At 46.8% G+C, this 26,111-nt stretch overlaps 1 protein-coding gene across 4 annotated transcripts in view; it reads right to left on the minus strand.

Moving 5' to 3' along the window:
- Positions 1-14,057: 14,057 nt before the first annotated feature.
- OPHN1 (oligophrenin 1) overlaps positions 14,058-26,111 on the minus strand; it is a 584,093-nt gene continuing 572,039 nt past the window's right edge. For all 4 annotated transcript variants that reach the window (XM_063937075.1, XM_063937074.1, XM_063937076.1 and 1 more), the window contains 2 exons: positions 25,099-25,150; positions 14,058-16,068 (listed from right to left, as the gene is read on the minus strand). In XM_063937075.1, the coding sequence (XP_063793145.1) occupies positions 25,108-25,150 (43 nt within the window). In that variant the 3' untranslated portion in view covers positions 14,058-16,068; positions 25,099-25,107. The remainder of the gene's footprint in view (positions 16,069-25,098; positions 25,151-26,111) is intronic.

Here is a 26,111-nt window from a genome sequence, read left to right on the forward strand (position 1 = left end):
TGACTATTGATTGTCATTTAACTCATTATTGGAATCATTGTTTTTTAATAAATATATGAAACTGAACTTTCTTCGTCCTCCCTGTTTTCACCATACTCCAGCACCTACACCTGCGGTTGGTCCAGGGTTAACGGATTTACAAAAACAGTCGGCCCTGTTACACATTATATATATATAATAGGATTTTAATACCTACCGGTAAATCCTTTTCTCCTAGTCCGTAGAGTATGCTGGGGACTCCAAAAGGACCATGGGGTATAGATGGGATCTGCAGGAGACATGGGCACACTGTAAGACTTTGAATGGGTGTGAACTGGCTCCTCCCTCTATGCCCCTCCTCCAGACCTCAGTTATAGGAACTGTGCCAGGGAGACGGACATTTCGAGGAAAAGGATTTTTGTTACACTAAGGGTGAGATACATACCAGCTCACACCACAACACACCGTACAACTGGATTACCAGGAAAACCAGAGAACAATATGAACGAAAAACAGCAACAAGCTGAACATAACCGATACACAACTTTCATGTAACCGAAAACAACAACTAACAATACAACTGCAAGTAACAGTCCGCACTGGGATGGGCGCCCAGCATCCTCTACGGACTAGGAGAAAAGGATTTACCGGTAGGTATTAAAATCCTATTTTCTCTTACGTCCTACAGGATGCTGGGGACTCCAAAAGGACCATGGGGTCTATACCAAAGCTCCAGACCAGGCGGGAGAGTGCGGACGACTCTGCAGCACCGACTGAGCAAACATGAGGTCCTCATCAGCCAGGGTATCAAACTTGTAGAATTTAGCAAAAGTGTTTGAACCCGACCACGTAGCTGCTCGGCAAAGTTGAAGTGCCGAGACCCCTCGGGCAGCCGCCCAAGATGAGCCCACCTTCCTGGTAGAATGGGCCTTCACTGACTTCGGCAACGGCAATCCAGCCGTAGAATGAGCCTGCTGGATCGTATTACAAATCCAGCGTGCAATAGTCTGCTTGGAAACAGGATTTCCAATCTTGTTGGAAGCATACAGGACAAACAGAGCCTCTGTTTTCCTAACAAGAGCCGTTCTGGCGACATAAATTTTCAAAGCTCTCATGACATCGAGAGATTTTGGCACCGCCACAGCATCCGTAGCCACAGGTACCACAATAGGTTGATTTATGTGAAACGAAGAAACCACCTTCGGCAGAAAGTGTTGACGAGTCCTCAATTGCACTCTATCCACATGGAAAATCAAATATGGGCTCTTGTGAGACAAAGCCGCCAATTCCGACACCCGTCTGGCGGACGCCACGGCTAAAACCATGACCACTTTCCAAGTGAGAAATTTCAACTCAATCTTTCGCAAAGCTTCAAACCAGTGAGACATAAGAAATTGTAACACCATGTCAAGATCCCACGGTGCCACGGGTGGCATAAACGGAGGATGGATATGCAGCACTCCCTTCACGAAAGTCTGAACTTCAGGAAGGGCGGCCAATTCTTTTTGAAAGAAAATAAAGCCGAAATCTGCACTTTGATGGAACCCAATTTCAGGCCTGCATCCACGCCTGCCTGCAAAAAATGGAGGAAACGACCCAGCTGAAACTCCTCCGCAGGAGCTTTCTTGGCTTCACACCACAACACATATTTTCTCCAAATACGGTGATAATGGTTCGCCGTGACCTCCTTTCTAGCCTTAAGGAGAGTGAGGATGACTTCCCCAGGAATACCCTTCCGAGCTAGGATTTTGCGTTCAACCTCCACGCCGTCAAACGCAGCCGCGGTAAGTCTTGAAATACACATGGCCCCTGTAGTAACAGGTCCTCTCTGAGAGGAAGTGGCCAAGGATATTCTATGAGCAATTCCTGAAGATCCGGATACCAGGCCCTTCGTGGCCAATCTGGAACGACGAGTACTGCCGGAACCCTTGTTCGTCTTATGATCCTCAACACCTTTGGAATGAGAGGAAGCGGAGGGAACCCATATACCGACTGAAACACCCACGGAGTTACCAGGGCGTCCACTGTACTGGCTTGGAGGTCCCTTGACCTGGAACAATACCTCGGAAGCTTCTTGTTGAGGCGGGACACCCTCATGTCTATTTGAGGAATTCCCCAATTCCTTGTCACTTCTGCAAATACCTCTTGAAGAGCCCATCCTCCTGGATGGAGATCGTGTCTGCTGAGGAAGTCTGCTTCCCAGTTGTCCATGCCTGGAGGGAAGACTCCACCCAGCGGAGAACTCTTGTGGCCTCCGCCATCGCCGCTCTGCTCTTTGTTCCGCCCTGGCGGTTTACGTACGCTACCGCTGTTACGTTGTCCGACTGAATCAGGACAGGTAGACCTCGAAGCAGGTGTTCCGCTTGCAGAAGGCCGTTGTAGATGGCTCTTAACTCCAGAACGTTTATTTGGAGACAAGTTTCCTGGCTTGACCACTTTCCCTGGAAACTTCTTTCCCATGTGACTGCTCCCCAGCCTCGGAGACTTGCATCCGTAGTCAGTAGGACCCAATTCTGGATTCCGAACCTGCGTCCCTCTAGAAGGTCAGAACTTTGCAGCCACCACAGGAGAGAAATTCTGGTCCTGGAAGATAGACTTATTTTCCGGTGCATGTGCAGGTGAGACCCGGACCATTTGTCCAGCAGGTCCCACTGAAACACCCGGGCATGAAACCTGCCAAACGGAATGGCTTCGTAAGCTGCAACCATCTTCCCTAGCACTCGAGTGCATTGATGAATCGACACTCTTGCCGGTTTCAGAATCTCCTTGACCATGCATTGGATTTCCAGAGCTTTTTCCGCTGGAAGAAACACTCTTTGCAATTCCGTGTCCAGAATCATGCCCAAGAAAGGCAGCCGAGTTGTCGGAATCAACTGAGACTTTGGCAAATTTAGAATCCACCCATCCATGATGTTGCAGAACCGTCAGGGAGAGTTCCACATTTCTTAGCAACTGCTCCTTCGATCTCGCCTTAATCAGGAAATCGTCCAAGTACGGGATAATTGTGACACCTTGCTTGCGTAGGAGTACCATCATTTCCGCCATCACTTTGGTGAAGACCCTCTGGGCCGTGGAAAGCCCAAATGGCAACGTCTGAAATTGGTAATGATAATCCTGCACCGCAAATCTCAGGAAAGCTTGATGTGGAGGATATATCGGGACGTGTAAGTAGGCATCTTTTATGTCGACTGACGACATAAAATCCCCCCCTTCCAGACTGGAGATCACTGCTCGAAGAGATTCCATCTTGAACTTGAAAGTTTTCAAATACAGATTGAGGGATTTTAGGTTCAGGATCGGTCTGACCGAGCCGTCCGGCTTTGGTACGACAAAGAGGCTCGAATAAAACCCTTCTCCCCGTTGGGACGGGGGTACCGGGACAATGACACTCTGTTGACACAGCTTTTGTATCGCAGCACTCACTACTTCCCTTTCTGGGATAGAAACTGGCAAGGCTGATTTGAAAAATCGGTGTGGGGGCACCTCCTGAAACTCCAGTTTGTACCCTTGGGACACTATGTCTAATACCCAAGGATCTAGGCCCGAGTGAAAACCAGACCTGACTGAAGAGTCTGAGACGAGCCCCAGCGTCATGCGGTGGACTTGGCAGAGGCCGGGGAGGACTTTTGGTCCTGGGAGGCTGACACAGCAGGAGACCTTTTTCCCCTTCCTCTACCTTTTGAAGCAAGGAAGGACGAGCCTCTTCCTTTTTTGTATTTATTAGGCCGAAAGGACTGCATCTGATAATGGGGTGCCTTTTTCTGTTGCGCTGGAACATAAGAAAAGATGACTTACCCGCTGCAACGGTAGACACCAGGTCAGCGAGGTCGTCACCAAACAAGACACTACCTTTATATGGGAGAGCCTCCATAGCTTTCTTGGAGTCGGCATCATCATTCCATTGATGATTCCACAGCGCTCTCCTGGCCGAGACTGCCATGGCATTGGCCCTTGATCCCAAGAGGCCAATATCTCTCGCCGCATCCTTTAGGTAAGCTGCAGCGTCCCTGATATAACCGAGAGTCAACAGAATGTTATCCCTATCCATGGTATCCATTTCAGATGCCAAATTATCAGCCCACTTTACAATAGCACTACTCACCCATGCCGACGCCACGGCTGGTCTGAGGAGTGCACCCGTAGTGACATAAATGGATTTTAATGTTGTTTCCTGCTTATGATCCGCAGGATCCTTGAGGGCAGCAGTGTCGGGAGAAGCGCCACCTTCTTGGACAGCCGTGACAGAGCTTTGTCCACATTGGGAGATGACTCCCACTTTTCCCTGTCGTCAGAGGGGAAAGGATATGCCATAAAACTTCTCTTGGGAATCTGCCACCTTTTTATTAGGCGATTCCCAAGCTTTTTCACAAAGAGCGTTCAGTTCATGAGAGGGGGGAAACGTCACCTCAGGCTTCTTTCCCTTAAACAAACAAACCCCTGTATCAGGAACAGCAGGCACTTCAGAAATATGTAAAACATCTTTAATAGCCACAATCATGTACTGAATACTCTTAACCAATTTTGGATGTAAACTGGCCTCACTATAGTCAACACTGGAGTCAGAGTCCGTGTCGGTATCCGTATCAGCTATTTGGGTAAATTACCGCTTTTGTGACCCTGAGGGGACCTGTACCTGGGACAAGGCGCCCTCCATGGATTTTCTCCACGTTTGTGTCTAAGAATCAGATTTATCCAGCCTTTTAGACAATAACGCCACATTTGCATTCAATGTACTCAACATATTCACCCAATCAGCAGTCGGCGGTGCCGACAGTCACTCCCAAATCCTTCTCTGTGCCCCAGGAACTTCCTCCGGGGATGAGCACCCAGCCTCAGACATGTCGACACACCATACCGACACACACCTACTCACACTAGCTATAGGGGACAGACCCACAGGGAAGCCTGTTAGAGAAACACAGAGGGAGTATACCAGCTCACACCCCAGCGCCCATATAATACTGAAAAATAATATATGATGTGTGCGCTGTTATGATAGCACCAAATTACTGTGCCCCCTCGTTTTGCTCCCTGTACTTGATCAGGATAGTGGAGGTCCGGGCCAGCGTCTCTGCAAGTCTGTGAAGAGAGAAAATGGCGCTGATAAGCTGTGAGGGCTAAGCCACGCCCCCACCTCGGCGAGCTGTAGTCCCGCTCAATTTTTAAATATTTATACTGGCGGGGGTTATATTTAGTGCTTAGGCACTTATAATATGTCTGTTTAGCCAGTTTTTTGCTTTAGTAACATGCTGCCCAGAGCGCCCCCCTCCCTGCGCCCTGTAAGTGCCGTTGGAAGTATGTGTGGGAGCATGGGGCGCAGCGCTGTACCTCGTTACTGAAGTCTTCTGCCGTCACTGAAGTCTTCTTGCTTCTATATACTCACCCGGCTTCTTTCTTTTGGCTTCTGTGAGGGGGTTGACAGCGCGGCTCCGGGAACGAGCAGCTAGGCGAACCAAGTGATCAAACCGTCTGGAGCTAATGGTGTCCAGTAGCCTAAGAAGCAGAGCCTTTTGAATCAGAAGAAGTAGGTCTGACTTCTCTCCCCTCACTCCCACGAAGCAGGGAGCCTGTAGCCAGCAGGTCTTCCTGAAAATAAAAAACCTAACAAAGTCTTTTCAGAGAAACTGAGGAGAGCTCCCCTAGTGTGTGTCCAGTCTCTCTGGACACAGAATCTAACTGAGGTCTGGAGGAGGGGCATAGAGGGAGGAGCCAGTTCACACTCAAAGTCTTAGTGTGCCCATGTCTCCTGCGGATCCTGTCTATACCCCATGGTCCTTTTGGAGTCCCCAGCATCCTCTAGGACGTAAGAGAACTATATATATATATATATATATATATATATGTATATTTATTTATTGTGCAATCCTACCTAAAGGATAAATACACATGCCTGCTGTAGCTTTTCTCTCCCTTCTAAACTTAAGATGGCCTCCACACATGTAGTCGCGCAGCACCACATTCAAGCCTACCGCCCCTGAATAGAAAAGACTGGCCTTCGACTATGCCTTTCAGGAACAGGTCTAAACACTACTGTGGCGCTGCATCCGCTCCCTCCTGCTGAACGTGCTCACTGCCGCTAGTGCATCCCGGCAGAGCACACGTCCCCCCCATAATGGCGCCTGTCGCTACATGTGGTCTCCTTTCAGAGAGAGACAGGAGGCCAGCATAAGTGTTCCCCTTCATTAGCCAGGCAGGGAGTCAGAGTGGCTAGAGAGAGTGAGGAACAGGCAGTGTACTTACCAACGCTGTTCACATCAGGGTCATACAGCTTGTGGATCTGCAGGTGCTCCAGGAGCAACACTGCAGAGTATCCCGCCGAGTGTCAGCACTTTTCTCCTAAGTACTGGACACTATAAGCCCCTCTTACCCGGATCCCTGCTTTTTATATTAAGTTGGGATGGGTGCGAGCCATTTCAAATAAATTTAAAATAAAAAAACCTAAAAGACTGGAGCATGGTCCAGTATGAACAGCTCCCTTGGGCACATTTTTCTAACTAGGGGCTGATGGGTGTTAGAGGAGGAGGAGCTTCACACTCCTACATTTTTAAAGTGCCCAGCTCCTACTAACCACACCTCTAAACCCCAGTGTATGATAACTCCAGTGTCCCCTAGTGGATGACAGAGAGAACAAAAAATAGTTATGCTGTGCCATCCATAGAGGGAAACCATCTGGTTCTCCCCCATCGATGGCAAAAGCATTCAACATCGGCCATAAACCATTGATGATTATGAATCATCGATGGTCGATGGCCATCCCTTAATAGCAGAGAGCTGGCTTCCAGTAGGAAGCCACTCCCTGCCTTTGGGACGGCTCTAGTTGGCTTCTATTGGCTGCAGCTGATGCAGTCCATAGAAGCTGGGTTTTACGCATGTACAGTACCGCCGCCAGTGCTGCGCATATATGGGTCCTGGCGCATGTCAGCTACATTGTGCATGTGCCGGGACCCGGCAGGCGGCTGGCACCAGGCAGCAGGGCCACCGCCGCTCCTTAGTAAATGTACCCCTCTGTTTGTTAATAGCCAGTCTTATTTATTAGTGTCTTTGTCCTGCATTTTAAAATGCTGTAGAGAATGGTGTCTCTAAATAAATCCATGTTAATAGTTTACTGAATGTCCTAAATGTGGTGTTATTTTAGTATTCCCCATAGGAATACGTACAAACAGCTAGTACAGTAAGTAGCAAGGGAAATGTTTTAGTGAGTTTGCAAAACAGATGAGTTTACTTTTGTCCATCATGAAAGTTGGTGCTTCTCTATCTTACAGTACTGCGGTATCAGAGATTGTGAAATTGGCTACAAGAGAAATGTTCAGTCCATGCTGTATATTTGTGGATTTGTACATCTTCTGCAATGTTACTGTAATTTTGTGTGTTCTATTAATATAGCATGTGTTTAATATCAGACCCACTTATCACAGAGGTTTCAGCTGCCTGCAATGAAGGGAACAGTGGTTTCAGTAGCCTCAGACAGACATGGAAATATTCCAAACCGTTGTATATATGTAAGTATTTAAACTTTTATTTTAGTGTTAATAGGCCTTTAAATACGAGAAATCTAAGTGTAATTACAGCTCTGTCTCTTTTGGGTAACGTGGGTTATGAAAGTCTGTTTGCAAGTCCATAGGGGCGCTTACTATGCATTAAATTTTACAAGGACAAGATTCAAAACGATGAATAAAAGGAGAGAAACACTATTTAAGACTATAGAGAAGATAGACCAATCGGTACATAGTTTTGTTTTTAATACAACACTCATCATCTATGAATTACATACACAACTGCAGCCTAATATTTATTTTCGAATTCCTTCACGCATACCATCAAAACACTTAGGAAATGTAATCCTTCATAAAACGGGAATGACATTAAAATATTTACAGAGCAGTTTTACAGAACTATTCACAAACAAAGCTACAAGACCATTAAAAGTGCACCAATGGTGACGTTATTAAATTGTCAGCAATCTATGGGGCATAAAACCACCCTGACATATTTCCCCTGCGTATCACTTGGCTGTGTGACAACACTGTGGGAAATTATGAACCGTTCTCTTCTTCTCAATGCCCAGTTTAGTCATTTCTATGCAGAATGTCAAACTAGGAAGAGTCTTGAACAGGTACAGAGGTGATTTGGAGCTTTCAGGGAAGAAAATCATTGTCCTCCTACACAGAACACCGAACTTGATCCCACAATATAACCAGCTACAATGAAGTTGGCAGTGGCGCAGGTGGCGATCTTTCACAGCTTCAGTCAAATCCTTCAGCCATTTGTAACAGGCAGTAGTGTGTGAAAGCTTTTATATTCACTTGTATGAGAATGATGGAGGGTATAGCTACAAAAACCTCAGCGTGGACTGGGTGCTCGGTGGGAAAAATAGGATTTTGGTACTTACCATATAAATCCTTTTCTTTGAATCCATAGGGGGCACTGGAGTACTCTTGGGATATGGACGGCTCTAGCAGGACAGGCACTGAATATTTAAATTTAGTAACTCTCCTCCCCTCCATACTCCCAGAATACCTCAGTGTTTTTTACTGAGCCGAACAGGAGCGATAGAGAGGATGATAATGGAGAATTACATATAACATTATAACATAACGGACAACAATAAAGTTGACACATAACGTAACTGACAACTAAACAGTTGACACCATAACCGATATAACTTGAACATTTGAACAAGTCGGTGAGAATGTGTTACCATAAGATCCACTGAACTTACCACAAGACAGCTAAAACTGCTTTGGGCGGGCGTTCAGTGCCCCCTATGGATTCAAAGAAAAGGATTTATCTGGTAAGTACCAAAATCCTATTTTCTTTTTCATCCACTAGGGGTCACTGGAGTACTCTTGGGACGTACCAAAGTTTCCCCCTTGGGCGGGAGAGCTGTTTGGCACCTGTAACACTAGGCGGCCAAAGCTAGATGCTGATGCCGCAAACGTATCAAACTTGTAAAAGCGCACAAACATGTTCACTGATGACCATGTAGCCGCAAAGCTGCGTCGTAGAAGCCCCACGACCAGCTGCCCATGAAGTTCCCACAGAACGTGTGGAATGAGCTGTTACTGATGTAGGCGGCAGTAGCCTAGCATGAAGGTAGGCCTGACGTATGGTCAGTTTAATCCATCTGGATAAGGTTTGCTTAGAAGCTGGCCAACCCATCTTGGCAGCATCATAGAGAACAAACAATGTATCTGTCTTACGAACTGTAGACGTTCGGGCTACATAAACGCGTAGTGCGCGTACCACATCCAAAGTTCCTGAATCTTCTGATAACACAGGAACTACTACTATTGGTTGATTGATGTGAAAAGATGACACAACCTTTGGCAGGAAAGCGGGCTTCGTCCGAAGTTCCGCTCTGTCATCATGAAACACCAAATACGGTGGCTTGCATGACAAGGCACCCAAATCTGAAACACGCCTTGCTGAAGCTAAGGCTAGGAGAAAAACTGTTTTCCAAGTGAGAAACTTAACATCCACTCTTTGTAAGGGTTCAAAATATGAAGACTGTAAAAAATCTAAAACCAAACTCAAGTCCCATTGCGCTGTAGGTGGTATAAATGGAGGTTGTACTCTGAGGACACCTTGCAGAAAGGTGTGTACAGTTGGCAAAAGAGCCAAACGCCTTTGAAAGTTTTTGTGATAAGGAGCTGCCGTAACTGGCTTCCTAGCACGTAACATGGTTGGTATAACCGATATCAGAATGCCCTCTCTTCTTAAGAGGGCGGTTTCAACAGCCACCCCGTCAAACGCAGCCGCGCTAAATCGGGGGTAAAGGAACGGACCCTGTTGTAACAGGTCCAGACGTAGCGGGAGCGGCCAAGGATCGTCTGCGAGTAGTCCGCGGAGATCCGAGAACTATGCTCTCCGAGTACAATGAGGCGCCACTAGTATGACTGTGGTGGACTCTCGTTTGATCCGTTTTAGCAACAGAGGGAGCAGCGGAAATGATGGAAACAGATACACGAGACTGTACGGCCATGCGATTGTGAGAGCATCCACTGCCACTGCCTTGGATCTCGCGTTCTGGACACATACTGGGGTGTTTGGTGATTGTGGCGAGATGCCATCAGGTCCACTTGTGGGTAACCCCACCTCTAGACCAACATGTTGAAACACTTCTGGATTTAATGCCCATTCTCCTGGATGAAAATCCTGACAGCTGAGATAATCCGCCTCCCAGTTGTCCATTCCCGGAATGAACACTGCCGACAATATCACTTGTTGATGCTCGGCCCGACTGAGGATTCAAACTACTTCCCGCATGGCCATGCGGGTTCTCGTTCCTCGTTTGTTGATGTACGCGACTGCCGTCGCGTTGTCTGACTGCACCTGGACAGACTGAGACCGGAGCATGTGCACTGCTTGTCGCAGCGAATTGTAAATTGCCCGGAGTTCCAGGACATTTATAGACAGCAATCTTTCGTGATCCGCCCAGAGACCCCGGAGCTGACAATTTTGGACCACAGCTCCCCAACCTCTAAGACTCGCGTCCGTCATTAGAATTATCCAATTCCAGACGCCGAACCGCTTCCCTGCGGTGAGATTGCCTACTTTGAGCCACCAGAGTACAGATACTCTGGCCCGTGGAGACAACCGCACCATCTGGTGAATCTGCAGATGCAAGCCTGACCACTGTGCGAGCACATCCAGTTGAAAAGGACGTGAGTGAAATCTTCTAAACTGAAGCACTTCGAAAGCCACCACCATTTTCCCTAGCGGTCGAATGCACAAATGTACCGAGACTGTGCGTGGCTTGAGCACTAACTGTATCAGATGACGAATACTCTGTACTTTCTGTTCTGGTAGGTCAATTCTTTGATACACCGTATCGAGAATCATTCCTAGGAATTGAAGTCGTTGAGACGGAATCAGATTTGATTTCTTGAAGTTGACAATCCAACCGTGCTGAACTAGCACATTGTGTGTTAGCAAAGCATGTTGGAGGAGCATCTGTTGAGACGGAGCTTTGATGAGTAGATCGTCCAAGTACGGGACTATTATCACTCCCAAGGATTTGAGATGAGCTATCATCAGACATCACTTTGGTGAATACCCGAGGCGCTGACGAGAGGCCAAACGGTAGAGCCTGAAATTGGTAATGGTTTTGCCGTACTGCAAACCGTAAATACCTCTGATGCGGTGGCCAAATTGCAATGTGTAAGTACGCATCCTTGAGATCCAGCGCAATCATGAATTCCTGTGGCTCTAAACCTGCAATTACAGACCGCAGGGATTCCATCTTGAATCTGTAGTAAGTGACGTACTGATTGAGACCCTTCAAGTTCAATATTGGTCTGACCGAGCCATCCGGCTTTGGTACTACAAAAAGACTGGAATAATAACCCTGACCTTGTTGGTGAACAGGGACCGGAATCAAAACTGCTGAATCCAGCAGAGACTGAATGGCAATTTGCAGAACCGCTTTCTTGTCTTCCGACACAGGCAGTCCTGTTTTGAAAAACCGCACTGGTGGGATACAGTCGAACTCTATTTTGTAACCTTTTAACACTAAATTGTGGATCCACCCATCTGTGGATGTCTGGAACCACGCCAAATGGAACGTCTGAAGGCGTGCTCCCACAACTGGAGATCCAAGATGGGCTGGGAGCCCGTCATGCCACTGGCTTGTCGGTGACCTTAGCGTCCTGACGACGGGCGGTGGTTTGTTTAAAACCACGTCCTCTACCTCGTCTACCAGGTGTGGTTGTTCCTCTACCACGGCCTCGAAAGGGCTGAGGTCTAAAGGATTTGAACGCTGGTCCAGAGTATTTCCATCTAGGTATTGTTGGAGGCAATGGTAGGAAAACAAACTCCCCAACCCCCCCCTCCCAAACCCCCCCCCCCCCCCCCCCCCCCCCGTGGACTCAGAAATCCATTTGTCCAATTCAGGACCAAACAACTTCTCGCCACCGTAAGGTAACGCTTCTATTCCTCTCTTGACCTCTGCCTCTGCCTGCCAAGAACGCAGCCAGAGTGCTCGTCGTGCCGTAACTAGTGATGATGAAAGGCGGGAACTGACCTGACAGACATCTGTAGAAGCTGTACAAAGATAATCAGCAGCTTCACAGATTTGATCAGCGAGAAGCATAAGATGTTCGTCCTGTAGGGTGGACCTGAGTTCTGTTATCCATACAATTAGCGTCTTAGTTACCCAAATGCCAACCAAACCAGGTCTAAGCAACACCCCTGCTGCTGTATACATGGACTTTAGCATAGCTTCTAGTTTACGCTCTGAAGGGTCTTGAAGCATAGTAGCAGTTGGTACTGGAATGGTTAATTTTTTTGGTAAGTTTTGACACAGACGAATCCACCATTGGCGGATTTTCCCATGTAGATGTCACAGACTCTGGAAATGGGTAACTAGACTTAAATCGGCGAGGTATAGAAAACCGTTTATCCGGATTCTTCCGTGTCTCTATTAACATCTTATTAAGAGATTCAGAAAAAGGAAAACACACTGGAGATCTGTGTCGTTTAGTAAATACCACCTCATCATTTGTCAGAGGCTCTTCAGTCTCTGTAAACTTCAGAAACTGACGCACCGCCCTGATGAGATTATCAATGCCCGGGCTGTCAATATCCTCACTATCTGACTGCTGGTCCAATTCGCCTTCCTCGTGCTCATCTTGCGCAGTGAGATCTGGCATAGAATCGTCGGAATGCAACATAGCAGAAACTGGTAAATTATACGATAAATGAAAATGATCCTTTCTACCCGAAGTGGACTTGGACCTTGGCAAAGGCTGAGAACCTTCTGGTATCTGTGGCGGTCTCACCCGAGACTCAGATCTTGCCGCCTCCCGCTCGTGGCGAGCGGCGGCCAATTCTGATTGCAACCCAGCCATTACATCCGCTAATATTGCCCATTGAGGATCCGGGGATGAAATTGGTTTAGAAATCGAAGTAGAAATCGTATTTGTAGCTGAATTTACAAAGCATACTGTACATGTGGTAGAACCATCCGGTAACACACTCTTACAGACATTGCAGTTAAACTGCTTTTTTGTTTTTTCTGGTGCCTTACTCATTATGCAGACAGACAACACAAATAGACAAGACAGACAGCTCGCACGACTCAGTAAAATAATTACTAAGGTGTGTCTATATATGACCGAAGTGCAGTGCACGTGGCCAGTACTATATGAAACCTGATCCAAAATTCCCACTAACACCCCTGCGCCATCCGGTGGAGTAGTGTTGTAGGACAGGAACGTTCTGGAAGGAGAAACAGGAAGAACAGGAAGCATGGTTAAAATGGCCCCCATGCCATGCTTACAGTCAGCGTCACATTTCAGGCTATCATATAACCTGTAACCCTGTTAATATAGATTTAACAGCCTATCTTCCTATTAAACCCATGCAGCCTTGCCTATAATGCTGTTGCTGCTATGGGCATTCTCTCCCCCTCCTCCCCTTGCAGCTGCGCTGCCTGATACACTGCTTCCCCCCTTGAGCTCCATGCAGCGGACGGGAGCGGCGTGCAGGGAGCCGGGGAGTGACGTGGCCAGCGGTAGCGCTGATCGGAGCCGTGCTGCCGGAAGCCGCTGTCAGTAGCGCAGTACGGAGCCTGGAGATTGACGGGCGCCCAGCGGTAGCCGTAATCTGACCGCCGCCGGGAGCCGCGCGGGGAGCTGCAAGCGTGGCGCTGCTGGGAGTCGGAAAGTGGGGGAAATGTAACTCTCTTCCCCGGGACGGCACTGAGCGGTGGTGGTGGGCGGTGGTATAGACTGACCAGCGCGATCCCCACACAGCGGGGCGGCAGCGTGAGCTGACCGCCCTGTCCCCAGCATACCTGATCTCCTGTATTGAGGGCTATGGGGGTAATTCCAAGTTGATCGCAGCAGGATTTTTGATAGCAACTGGGAAAAACCATGTGCACTGCAGGGGAGGCAGATATAACATGTGCAGAAAGAGTTAGATTTGGGTGGGTTATTTTATTTCTGTGCAGGGTAAATACTGGCTGCTTTATATTTACACTGCAAATTAGATTGCAGATTGAACACACCACACCCAAATCTAACTCTCTCTGCACATGTTATATCTGCCTCCCCTGCAGTGCACATGGTTTTGCCCAGTTGCTACCAAAAATCCTGCTGCGATCAATTTGGAATTATCCCCTATGACGGGGCTTCTTCTGTAAGCTCCGTCCAGCCTTTCCTGCAGCTCAGAGACAGAGTTGCTTGTGGCTGTGAGGGTGCTCTTTGTGTGAGGACCAACACGCCAGTAGCTGCTTCTTGCAGCGTGCACTATCCCGGACCGAGCTTCTTGCTAAGCTGGGAAGGGATGTGCTGAAGGTTTAAAAAAAAAAAAAAAATAGTATAAAAATCAAAGTATGTGTGGAGGAAGCCCTCATGCTTGCCACTCCTGTGAGCACCGAAAAAACACTGAGGTATTCTGGGAGTATGGAGGGGAGGAGAGTTACTAAATTTAAATATTCAGTGCCTGTCCTGCTAGAACCGTCCATATCCTAAGAGTACTCCAGTGACCCCTAGTGGATGAAAAAGAAACATATTATAAATTTTCAATGGAATGTAAGAAAGCAAATATTTTAAGGCGGTCCAGAAAGATTAACTTATCATTTAAAAAGATCTACAAATTCACTGATGTTCTAGCAGCCAACAGTTTATGCAGCTCGCAATTTGTAATCAAATACACTTAATATATAATGCAAATAAATCAAACACCAAAAGTGGACCATGGACCACCGTCCTGTAGTAATACCAACCTATTTTTCATTTGTGATAATGCAATTTATGGTAAAACAGAACACAAATGGATTATTTCAATGTATGCCTCGTTTTCCTCCCAGATAATTATCTTACAAGAGTCAATAGCTTGACTAGTGATACTTAATAAAAGTAATCAAATATATATACTGTATATATAATATAAGTTATATGAATGTTATTTGGTCCTGTAGTAGGCAGCCAGTGCAATGAAGGAATGTGGCAATTATGCAACTAATCTTAGCGATTTACATGGGGACCACAACTAGTTACAACAGCTGCATCCATGGGACATCTGTACAAATGATGATCACTACAACTAGTAGTTACATATGCTCCCATGTATATATGAAATGTTACTTTCTTCTCATTCAGTAAGCAGTAGCCGGCTACACAGACTGCCACTTAGCATACATTCCAGAGATCTGTAGTAATACGATAAAGCAGGGAAGTACCGGCTATCCTCGGAGAAGCAACAGAACGCCTGGTCCTTCACACTATGAGCTATCATGTAATACCTGGGCCTGAAATCTCACAATGACACACTCTGTAGATCGTAAGCTCTTGTGAACAAGGCACTCAGCATATGCATTCATTTGTCATTGTTTGCTTTATCTTTCCATGCTATAAGACATGTTTGCAATAGTAAAAAATTATATTTAAAGGTACCTTTTCTAAAAAGGTGAAATAAGACTTTATACTATTATACTGTCTACATAAAGACATTGGTTAAGGGTTTGAACTGAAGTAACTAATCTAACCAATAAATAAATAAATGCAGTACAGAATCTGTTCAGTTGTTCTGAAATAGTTTTTTCCATTCATTTTAAAGTATCTTATTTTCAGGTGAACAATAAATATGAATCATCTCATTGAATCACTAACAATATTACACCGCAGACTACTTTCAGCTTATTTCAAGTGTGACACCTGATTCCATATTCAGAGCATGGATTAAGAGTGGGCTGGAGGATTGGCCTGCGTGTAGATACATATGAAACATAAGTAAACAATCATGTAACTATAGAACCATAATGGTCACGTTGATGCAGGCTCCATGCCTCCTACTGAAGACAAGCAGGTGAGAAGAACAATTGTTCCATCAGTATTTCACTTTCCAGGCATTACTTCCAATGGGTGTCCAGCAAGGAGAACGTCTCATAATATCTCATCAGTACAGGAAGTGTTCAATAAAGAACCCGTTCTTGTACACCCATTACTGAACATGCTCCATTTCCAGCTGTCACAATAAAACACTTTGGCAAAGTGGTTGACATCCTTTGGCCCTTTCATAAATAAACATTGATGAAGATGATGATGATCCTTCCTGGGACCAGCCAAGGAAACTGATTGTTCTGTTCTGGGAAAACAAATAGAAAATGATCAGATCACTCGCTTTTGGTATGAATAATGCAGACTGGGCTAACTTGTACACATCATACATTGTTCAGCTTTCAAATTCTACATTCAATGTAAAGCTGAGTTTCCAGATGTAACAATGAGAAAAGTACAGGTAATCCTGGCAATAGTGTTGTAATGATAGGCGCTGGGCGAGAACGGTCTAAAAGTACCGTCTCCTAATTTCCTTGGCAGAGAGAAACACCTGATGTTAAAACCTGAGGTATACCCATTACTGAAATTATTTCTGACATTTTTTTTGCTGGTGCGCTCCAGTAATACCCCTTTCACATCTCACAAATAATAAGATTTTACTTACCGATAAATCTATTTCTCGTAGTCCGTAGTGGATGCTGGGACTCCGTCAGGACCATGGGGAATAGCGGCTCCGCAGGAGACAGGGCACAAAATTTAAAAGTTTGACCACTAGGTGGTGTGTACTGGCTCCTCCCCCTATGACCCTCCTCCAAGCCTCAGTTAGGATACTGTGCCCGGACGAGCGTACACAATAAGGAAGGATTATGAATCCCGGGTAAGACTCATACCAGCCACACCAATCACACCGTACAACTTGTGATCTGAACCCAGTTAACAGTATGACAAACGTAGGAGCCTCTGAACAGACGGATCACAACAATAACAACCCGATTTTTTTGTAACAATAACTATGTACAAGTATTGCAGACAATCCGCACTTGGGATGGGCGCCCAGCATCCACTACGGACTACGAGAAATAGATTTATCGGTAAGTAAAATCTTATTTTCTCTGACGTCCTAGTGGATGCTGGGACTCCGTCAGGACCATGGGGATTATACCAAAGCTCCCAAATGGGCGGGAGAGTGCGGATGACTCTGCAGCACCGAATGAGAGAACTCCAGGTCCTCCTTAGCCAGGGTATCAAATTTGTAGAATTTTACAAACGTGTTCTCCCCTGACCACGTAGCTGCTCGGCAGAGTTGTAATGCCGAGACCCCTCGGGCAGCCGCCCAAGATGAGCCCACCTTCCTTGTGGAATGGGCCTTGACAGATTTAGGCTGTGGCAGGCCTGCCACAGAATGTGCAAGTTGAATTGTGCTACAAATCCAACGAGCAATCGTCTGCTTAGAAGCAGGAGCACCCAGCTTGTTGGGTGCATACAGTATAAACAGCGAGTAAGATTTTCTGACTCCAGCCGTCCTTGAAATATATATTTTCAATGCTCTGACAACGTCCAGCAACTTGGAATCCTCCAAATCGCTAGTAGCCGCAGGCACCACAATAGGCTGGTTCAGGTGAAACGCTGAAACCACCTTAGGCAGAAAGTGAGGACGCGTCCGCAGTTCTGCCCTGTCCGAATGGAAAATCAGATATGGGCTTTTATACGATAAAGCCGCCAATTCTGACACTCTCCTGGCTGAAGCCAGGGCCAGTAGCATGGTTACTTTCCATGTAAGATATTTCAAATCCACCGATTTGAGTGGCTCAAACCAATGGGATTTGAGAAAATCCAAAACTACATTAAGGTCCCACGGTGCCACTGGGGGCACAACCGGGGGCTGTATATGTAGTACTCCTTTTACAAAAGTCTGGACTTCAGGAACTGAAGCCAATTCTTTCTGGAAGAAAATCGACAGGGCCGAAATTTGAACCTTAATGGACCCTAATTTGAGGCCCATAGACAATCCTGTTTGCAGGAAATGTAGGAATCGACCCAGTTGAAATTCCTTCGTCGGGGCCTTCCTGGCCTCACACAACGCAACATATTTTCTCCAAATGCGGTGATAATGTTGTGCAGTCACCTCCTTCCTGGCTTTTACCAGGGTAGGGATGACCTCTTCCGGAATGCCTTTTTCCCTTAGAATTCGGCGTTCAACCGCCATGCCGTCAAACGCAGCCGCGGTAAGTCTTGGAATAGACACGGTCCCTGCTGAAGCAGGTCCCGTCTTAGAGGTAGAGGCCACGGATCTTCCGTGAGCATCTCCTGAAGTTCCGGGTACCAAGTTCTTCTTGGCCAATCCGGAGCCACGAGTATCGTTCTTACTCCCCTTTGCCGTATAATTCTCAGTACTTTTGGTATGAGAGGCAGAGGAGGAAACACATACACTGACTGGTACACCCATGGTGTTACCAGAGCGTCTACAGCTATTGCCTGAGGGTCTCTTGACCTGGCGCAATACCTGTCCAGTTTTTTGTTGAGGCGGGACGCCATCATGTCCACCATTGGTCTTTCCCAATGGACCACAATCATGTGGAAGACTTCTGGATGAAGTCCCCACTCTCCCGGGTGCAGATCGTGTCTGCTGAGGAAGTCTGCTTCCCAGTTGTCCACTCCCGGGATGAACACAGCTGACAGTGCTAACACATGATTTTCTGCCCAGCGGAGAATCCTTGCAGCTTCTGCCATTGCCCTCCTGCTTCTTGTGCCACCCTGTCTGTTTACGTGGGCGACTGCCGTGATGTTGTCCGACTGAATCAACACCGGCTGACCCTGAAGCAGAGGTTTTGCAGGCTTAGAGCATTGTAGATTGCTCTTAGCTCCAGTATATTTATGTGAAGAGACGTCTCCAGGCTTGACCACACGCCCTGGAAGTTTCTTCCCTGTGTGACCGCTCCCCAGCCTCTCAGGCTGGCATCCGTGGTCACTAGGACCCAGTTCTGTATGCCGAATCTGCGGCCCTCTAACAGATGAGCACTCTGCAACCACCATAGCAGAGACACTCTTGTCCTTGTGGACAATTTTATCCGCTGATGCATCTGCAGATGCGATCCGGACCATTTGTCCAGCAGATCCCACTGAAAAGTTCGTGCATGGAATCTGCCGAATGGAATCGCTTCGTAAGAAGCTACCATTTTTCCCAGGACTCTTGTGCATTGATGCACAGATACTTTTCCTGGTTTTAGGAGGTTCCTGACTAGATCGGATAACTCCCTGGCTTTCTCCTCCGGAAGAAATACCTTTTTCTGAACAGTGTCCAGAATCATCCCTAGGAACAACAGACGTGTCGTCGGGATCAGTTGGGATTTTGGAAAATTCAGAATCCACCCGTGTTGTTGGAGCACTACTTGGGTTAGTGCTACTCCGACCTCCAGCTGTTCTCTGGATCTTGCCCTTATCAGGAGATCGTCCAAGTAAGGGATAATTAAGACGCCTTCTCTTCGAAGAAGGATCATCATTTCGGCCATTACCTTGGTAAAGACCCGGGGTGCCGTGGACAATCCAAACGGCAGCGTCTGAAACTGATAATGACAGTTTTGGACCACGAACCTGAGGTACCCTTGGTGTGAAGGACAAATTGGAACATGAAGGTAAGCATCCTTGATGTCCAAGGACACCATAAAATCCCCTTCTTCCAGATTCGCTATCACTGCTCTGAGTGACTCCATCTTGAACTTGAATTTTTGTATGTACAGGTTCAGAGATTTTAGATTTAGAATCGGTCTTACCGAGCCGTCCGGCTTCGGTACCACAAATAGCGTGGAGTAATACCCCTGTCCCTGTTGTAGGAGGGGTACCTTGACTATCACCTGCTGAGAATACAGCTTGTGAATGGCCTCCAATACCGTCGCCCTGTCGGAGGGAGACGCTGGCAAAGCAGACTTTAGGAAACGGCGAGGAGGGGACTTCTCGAATTCCAACCTGTAACCCTGAGATACTACCTGCAGGATCCAGGGGTCCACCTGCGAGTGAGCCCACTGTGCGCTGAAATGTTTGAGGCGACCCCCCACCGCCCCTGAGTCTGCTTGTAAGGTCCCAGCGTCATGCTGACGCCTTTGTAGAAGCCGGGGAGGGCTTCTGCTCCTGGGAAGGAGCTGCTTGTTGCAGTCTCTTACCCTTTCCTTTGCCTCGGGGCAAATAGGAATGTCCTTTTGCTCGTTTGTTCTTATAGGAACGAAAGGACTGTGGCTGAAAAGCCTGCAGCTTTTTCTGCTGGGAGGTGACCTGGGGTAAAAAGGTGGATTTTCCGGCCGTTGCCGTGGCCACCAGATCCGATAGACCGACCCCAAATAATTCCTCCCCCTTATACGGCAATACTTCCATATGTCGTTTGGAATCCGCATCACCTGACCACTGGCGCGTCCATAAACTTCTTCTGGCAGATATGGACATCGCACTTACTCTTGATGCCAGAGTGCAAATATCTCTCTGTGCATCTCGCATATAAAGAAATGCATCCTTTAACTGCTCTATAGTCAGTAAAATACTGTCCCTATCCAGGGTATCAATATTTTCAGACAGTGACTCCGACCAAGCCACGCCAGCACTGCACATCCAGGCTGAGGCGATTGCTGGTCTCAGTATAACACCCGTATATACTTTTTAATGTATTCTCCAGCCTCCTATCAGCTGGATCCTTGCGGGCGGCCGTATCAGGAGACGGTAACGCCACTTGCTTTGATAAGCGTGTGAGCGCCTTATCCACCCTAGGAGGTGTTTCCCAGCGCGCCCTAACCTCTGGCGGGAAAGGGTATAATGCCAATAACTTCTTTGAAATTAGCAGTTTTCTATCTGGGGTAACCCACGCTTCATCACACACTTCATTCAGTTCCTCTGATTCAGGAAAAACTATCGGTAGTTTTTTCACACCCCACATAATACCCCTTTTTGTGGTACTTGCAGTATCAGAGATATGCAAAGCCTCCTTCATTGCCGTGATCATATAACGTGTGGCCCTACTGGAAAATACGTTTGTTTCTTCACCGTCGACACTGGATTCAGTGTCAGTGTCTGGGTCTGTGTCGACCGACTGAGGTAAAGGGCGTTTTACAGCCCCTGACGGTGTCTGAGACGCCTGGACAGGTACTAACTGGTTTGCCGGCTGTCTCATGTCGTCAACCGACTTTTGTAGCGTGCTGACACTATCCCGTAATTCCATAAACAAAGCCATCCATTCTGGTGTCGACTCCCTAGGGGGTGACATCACCATTACAGGCAATTGCTCCGCCTCCACGCCAACATCGTCCTCATACATGTCGACACACACGTACCGACACACAGCAGACACACAGGGAATGCTCTGATAGAAGACAGGACCCCACTAGCCCTTTGGGGAGACAGAGGGAGAGTTTGCCAGCACACACCCAAGCGCTATAAATATATATAGGGACAACCTTAATAAGTGTGTTCCCTTTATAGCAGCTCAAATATTATAAATATCGCCAATAAGTGCCCCCCCCTCTCTGTTTTTACCCTGTTTCTGTAGTGCAGTGCAGGGGAGAGTCCTGGGAGCCTTCCTCGCAGCGGAGCTGGGCAGGAAAATGGCGCTGTGTGCTGAGGAGAATAGGCCCCGCCCCCTTTTCGGCGGGCTTCTTCTCCCGGTTTTTTTGGAACCTGGCAGGGGTTAAATACATCCATATAGCCCCAGGGGCTATATGTGATATATTTTAGCCAGAATAGGTATATTACATTGCTGCCCAGGGCGCCCCCCCCCAGCACCCTGCACCCTCAGTGACCGCTGGTGTGAAGTGTGCGGAGAGCAATGGCGCACAGCTGCAGTGCTGTGCGCTACCTCATGAAGACTGAGACGTCTTCTGCCGCCGGTTTCTGGACCTCTTCTCTATTCGGCATCTGCAAGGGGGTCGGCGGCGCGGCTCCGGTGACCCATCCAGGCTGTACCTGTGATCGTCCCTCTGGAGCTAGTGTCCAGTAGCCTAAGAAGCAAATCCATCCTGCACGCAGGTGAGTTCACTTCTTCTCCCCTAAGTCCCTCGTTGCAGTGAGCCTGTTGCCAGCAGGACTCACTGAAAATAAAAAACCTAACAAACTTTTTCTAAGCAGCTCTTTAGGAGAGCCACCTAGATTGCACCCTGCTCGGACGGGCACAAAAACCTAACTGAGGCTTGGAGGAGGGTCATAGGGGGAGGAGCCAGTACACACCACCTAGTGGTCAAACTTTTAAATTTTGTGCCCTGTCTCCTGCGGAGCCGCTATTCCCCATGGTCCTGACGGAGTCCCAGCATCCACTAGGACGTCAGAGAAAACCCGGTACCGACACGGCATATTGCCGTGTCGAACCGGGTCAGTGTGCGATGTGAAAGCACACTGGCTGATTTAGCGGGTCGCCTGACCCGGTAAATCAACCCGGTAAAAAAGAAGGGTTTTACCCGGGTTGATTACCGGGTCAGGTGCGGTGTGAATGGGAGCCGTGTCGATGCGACACGGTTCCCATTCACAAGATAGGCAGAGGCGGCGCTGGAGATGAGCTCATCTCCCGACGCTGCCTCCACCCCCGCCCCTGCTGCTGCTGCGCGCTCCGTTGTTATGGCAACCGACCCGGTATATTGCCGGGTCGGAAAGCCAGCAGCGGAGTGCAAATGCCGGATCCCACCCGGTAAGTACACGTTTGTCTTACCGGGTAGGATCCGGCATTTGCAGTCTGAATGCAGCATAAGTCATGCTTCTCTTTATTATAAAGTATTTGTTTAAGCAAGATGTTATTACACCAGAGAACTTACCATTCTGGTAAATGCTGTATAGCTCTTATGTTGCAATATACAATATACTGTACAACATGCACAATCCTTAACTCCATCCTGTGGTCTGTACTGTAAATATATCAGCCTCACAAATCTTAGAAAGTGATCCCACTGATTTAGTCTGGCCTGAAGAACAACACAGATCATGCAGCCCTATCACAGAAACCCCCTATGACATTTTCTACCATATTGAATAGCATTATAATAACCTGTATATCTATTATTACCTGAAGTGTTCACCGTATAATACTGTTAATAGAGCAGGAAGCAGTCTGGTACCGCGCTGGAGCTAAGTACATGTGAGGCCTGTAGTTTATGCACTACATTTAAGTTTTCTCTTGCACTCATTTAGGGGTGAAATGCAGTTTTGTATACATACTGTATATGGCATTAATATTGACACACAGCTGGTACCATGTATAATATAGCTAAAACCGAGTGCAGGCATATTTCTTTTCAGTCTTGTTTCAAACAATTTTGGCTAATGCAATCATGGCAGCTTTCATTTAAGGCTATAAAAGCCCTAGTTGGGTGTGGCTCACAAGCCAGCCCTGTATAGATGTCACCCTCTGTATCTAGGAGATGAGTGCATTTAACTACAATGTAATGGTGTGCTGAGCATACAGTATGTGCTACTGTAGAGACTTGCAGAGAATTGGGGTCCCCTGACAATGGGCTGCAAACTTACTGCAAACTAACATGTTTAGATCTAAATATGACAAAGTCCCCAGTTTTTTACTTGCTACATACACACAGATCTGCTGTATATTATTGTTAGAGCCAATAGCAAGAGTATGTTTTATGAAATGCAGTATAGTAACTGTAAGAGCCCATTCCCTCTGTTTCTATTAATGTGCTGCAGCTTTCTTATAGTCTAGAAAAATAATCTTTCCAAGTTAGGATTTCAGGCCTCTCCAGGGATGACACGTGGCAGAATGTAGGCCAATAGCTGTCAGAATGGGAGTGAATGCCAAGAAGTCTGTGCTGGGAGATCCAAGTAAAAAAAAAATGAGCACAGAGAACTTGCTATAGCCCACGGATAGACAAACTAGGCCCACGGAGCAAATGCAGAACTCCACCTGCAGCAACGTGGCCTCATGGTCTTGCAGGACGCCCGTTGTGTGAACTGCGTAAATCGCTCAGTGCGACATGCTGTGCTTCAGCTGGAGGAGAGCCGTTTAGCTGGGGAGGTTTGCTCCAACCACCCCCTAAACCAGTGATGACTAACCTTGACACTCCAGCTGTTGTTGAACTACACATCCCAGCATGCCCTGCTACAGTTTTGCTATTAGGCCATGCTAGAACTGATGCAGGGCATGCTGGGATGTGTAGTTCAACAACAGCTGGAGTGTCAAGGTTAGCCATCACTGCCCTAAACTCTGGGGAAAGATAGGGGGAAGGGGGAAGCGTTTGGGTCTCTTCCAGTGCCAACATCATGGTCATTTCAGAGTAAACTATTTGGCATATATTGAAGTGGAAACACTGCTATATGGCATTTGAATTTGGGCCATGTGTGGCATATTAAGAATAGGGAGTTGCTGCTTCGAGGCATATTATCAATTTGGGGTACTACTATGTGGCATATTATGATTTTTGGCGAACAGATGTGTGGCATATTCTGAATAGTGGGTGATGCATTTCATCAAATTGGGGCATGAATCAGAGGCAAAGCATGAGTTGTGAGCACTGCTCTGATGCATTATCAATTGGGGACACTACTGGGAGGCATATTATGAATTTAGGACACAAATGTGGGACATAGTAATTGGGGGTACTGCTCTGCATCATATAAATTGGGGAACAGATGAATAGGGGGCACTGCTCTGAGGCATATTATGACTTTGTGGCACTGCTCTGTGGCTTATGAATTGAGGACACTGGTGTTAATCATATGAATTTGGGGCACAGTTGGTGACAAGTCACATCTCCATTGTTTGCATTAATACAATACATCATTAGCGTGAGAAAAATTCTAATTGAAAATCATTATATATTAGTAGCAGTCTTTCTAAAGCTGGGTACACACTTGGCCGACCTATCTACCCATTGGTAAGTGTATATACACTTAACAATCATCTGCACAATGTCTCGTGCCTGATGTCACAACTGGGCGGGCATTTAAATGTGCCCACCCAGTTGAGATGTCAGTCACTGGCAGTCCTTGCAGCAAGTGTACGAGCTGTCTGTAGATATATCAGGCATTGGCTAAGCTGCACGGCTGATGCAATATGTCTGTGAATGACATTGTTCACAAATATATAGGGGGTACACACCCACTGGCAGGCTTGCAATATATCAGCCATTCGCTCAAACGATATATCTGCCAGTGTGTACCCAGCTTTAGTATAAGATTTACTCAGCAACCCGACCTAATTGCTGGGAGGCTGTGACTTTCCATTCAAACGCGCTCTTAATACAGCACTCTAAGAATAAAAAAAATGGAAGTCCCTGCTATAGACCACTGATGTATTCATCTTAATTATAACCCAATACCTGGTGCAACTAGACAAGAGTGAAAAGCGTAATAAGATGTATACCTTATAGACTCAACTTTCTTCTGAAATAATTCTTTGGGGAGGAGACGGAGGACTGAGTAGAAAACAAAAACATCGTTAATAAAGGGATCACTTTCAACTATAAGGCCTTATACGCACTGGAGTTTACAGATCACCAAATATAACCATGCATTTAAAAAGAAAAAACTAAACAAACACGCTACTACAGTATAACTAAAATGACAATAGCCATGGGAACATTAGAAAAAAACATTTAATTTTTTTGGGGTTAAGAAAAATTAAATAAATTAATAAATAAATAAATATATAAACAACATGTAAACAAATTTAAAAAAATGCTAGAGTATGAAGTTAGGCACAGATGGGAACCTCAATTAGCATATCTTCATTAGACTATAAGTAAGTCACCATATGACTTCCATTTTAAGACTGAAAAAAGTAACATCATCAGACTACGGAGGGTGATTATCACCATTTTAATTATGTTCATTCTTATCAAACCAAAGCAATAGACCAGCAGTTCTCAAATCTCAGCATGGGTTGCGCTGATGACTCCTAGAATCCCTCAGCCATATGTTGCCGTGTCTGTTACTTCAGACTACTTAGATGACTGGCTGAAAGATCAAAAAAGAGGAGACATGAGGCAGCTTCGCCCCCATCCCGGTGCTCAGACTCTCCCGTCATCCCGCCCAGCATCAGAAGCTGAAAGCCATCACCAGCAGAGAACTGCAGTCAGTCTCAGTGAAGTCAGCTGCCAGCAAGCAAGACTCACTCTGAGTCTGTAAAAATAGGCGTTAGTAAGTGCAGCCTGTGTGTGTGTGTGTGTGTCTCTGCCCTATCACCCACTGTCTCTTCCCTATTACCCTCCACCTTTCTCCTATCATCCACTGTCTTACTCATCTCTCTCTGCATTTCCCCTGTCCCTATCCGCCTCCCCATGTTACCATCTGCCTTCCCATGCCCCCCTCCGCCTCTCCCGTCACCCTCCGCATCTCCAATGTTTCCCACTGTCTCACCCCTGTCACTTTCTACCT

The sequence above is a fragment of the Pseudophryne corroboree genome, chromosome 8, assembly GCF_028390025.1.
Source record: "Pseudophryne corroboree isolate aPseCor3 chromosome 8, aPseCor3.hap2, whole genome shotgun sequence".
Taxonomy (NCBI): Eukaryota; Metazoa; Chordata; class Amphibia; order Anura; family Myobatrachidae; genus Pseudophryne; species Pseudophryne corroboree.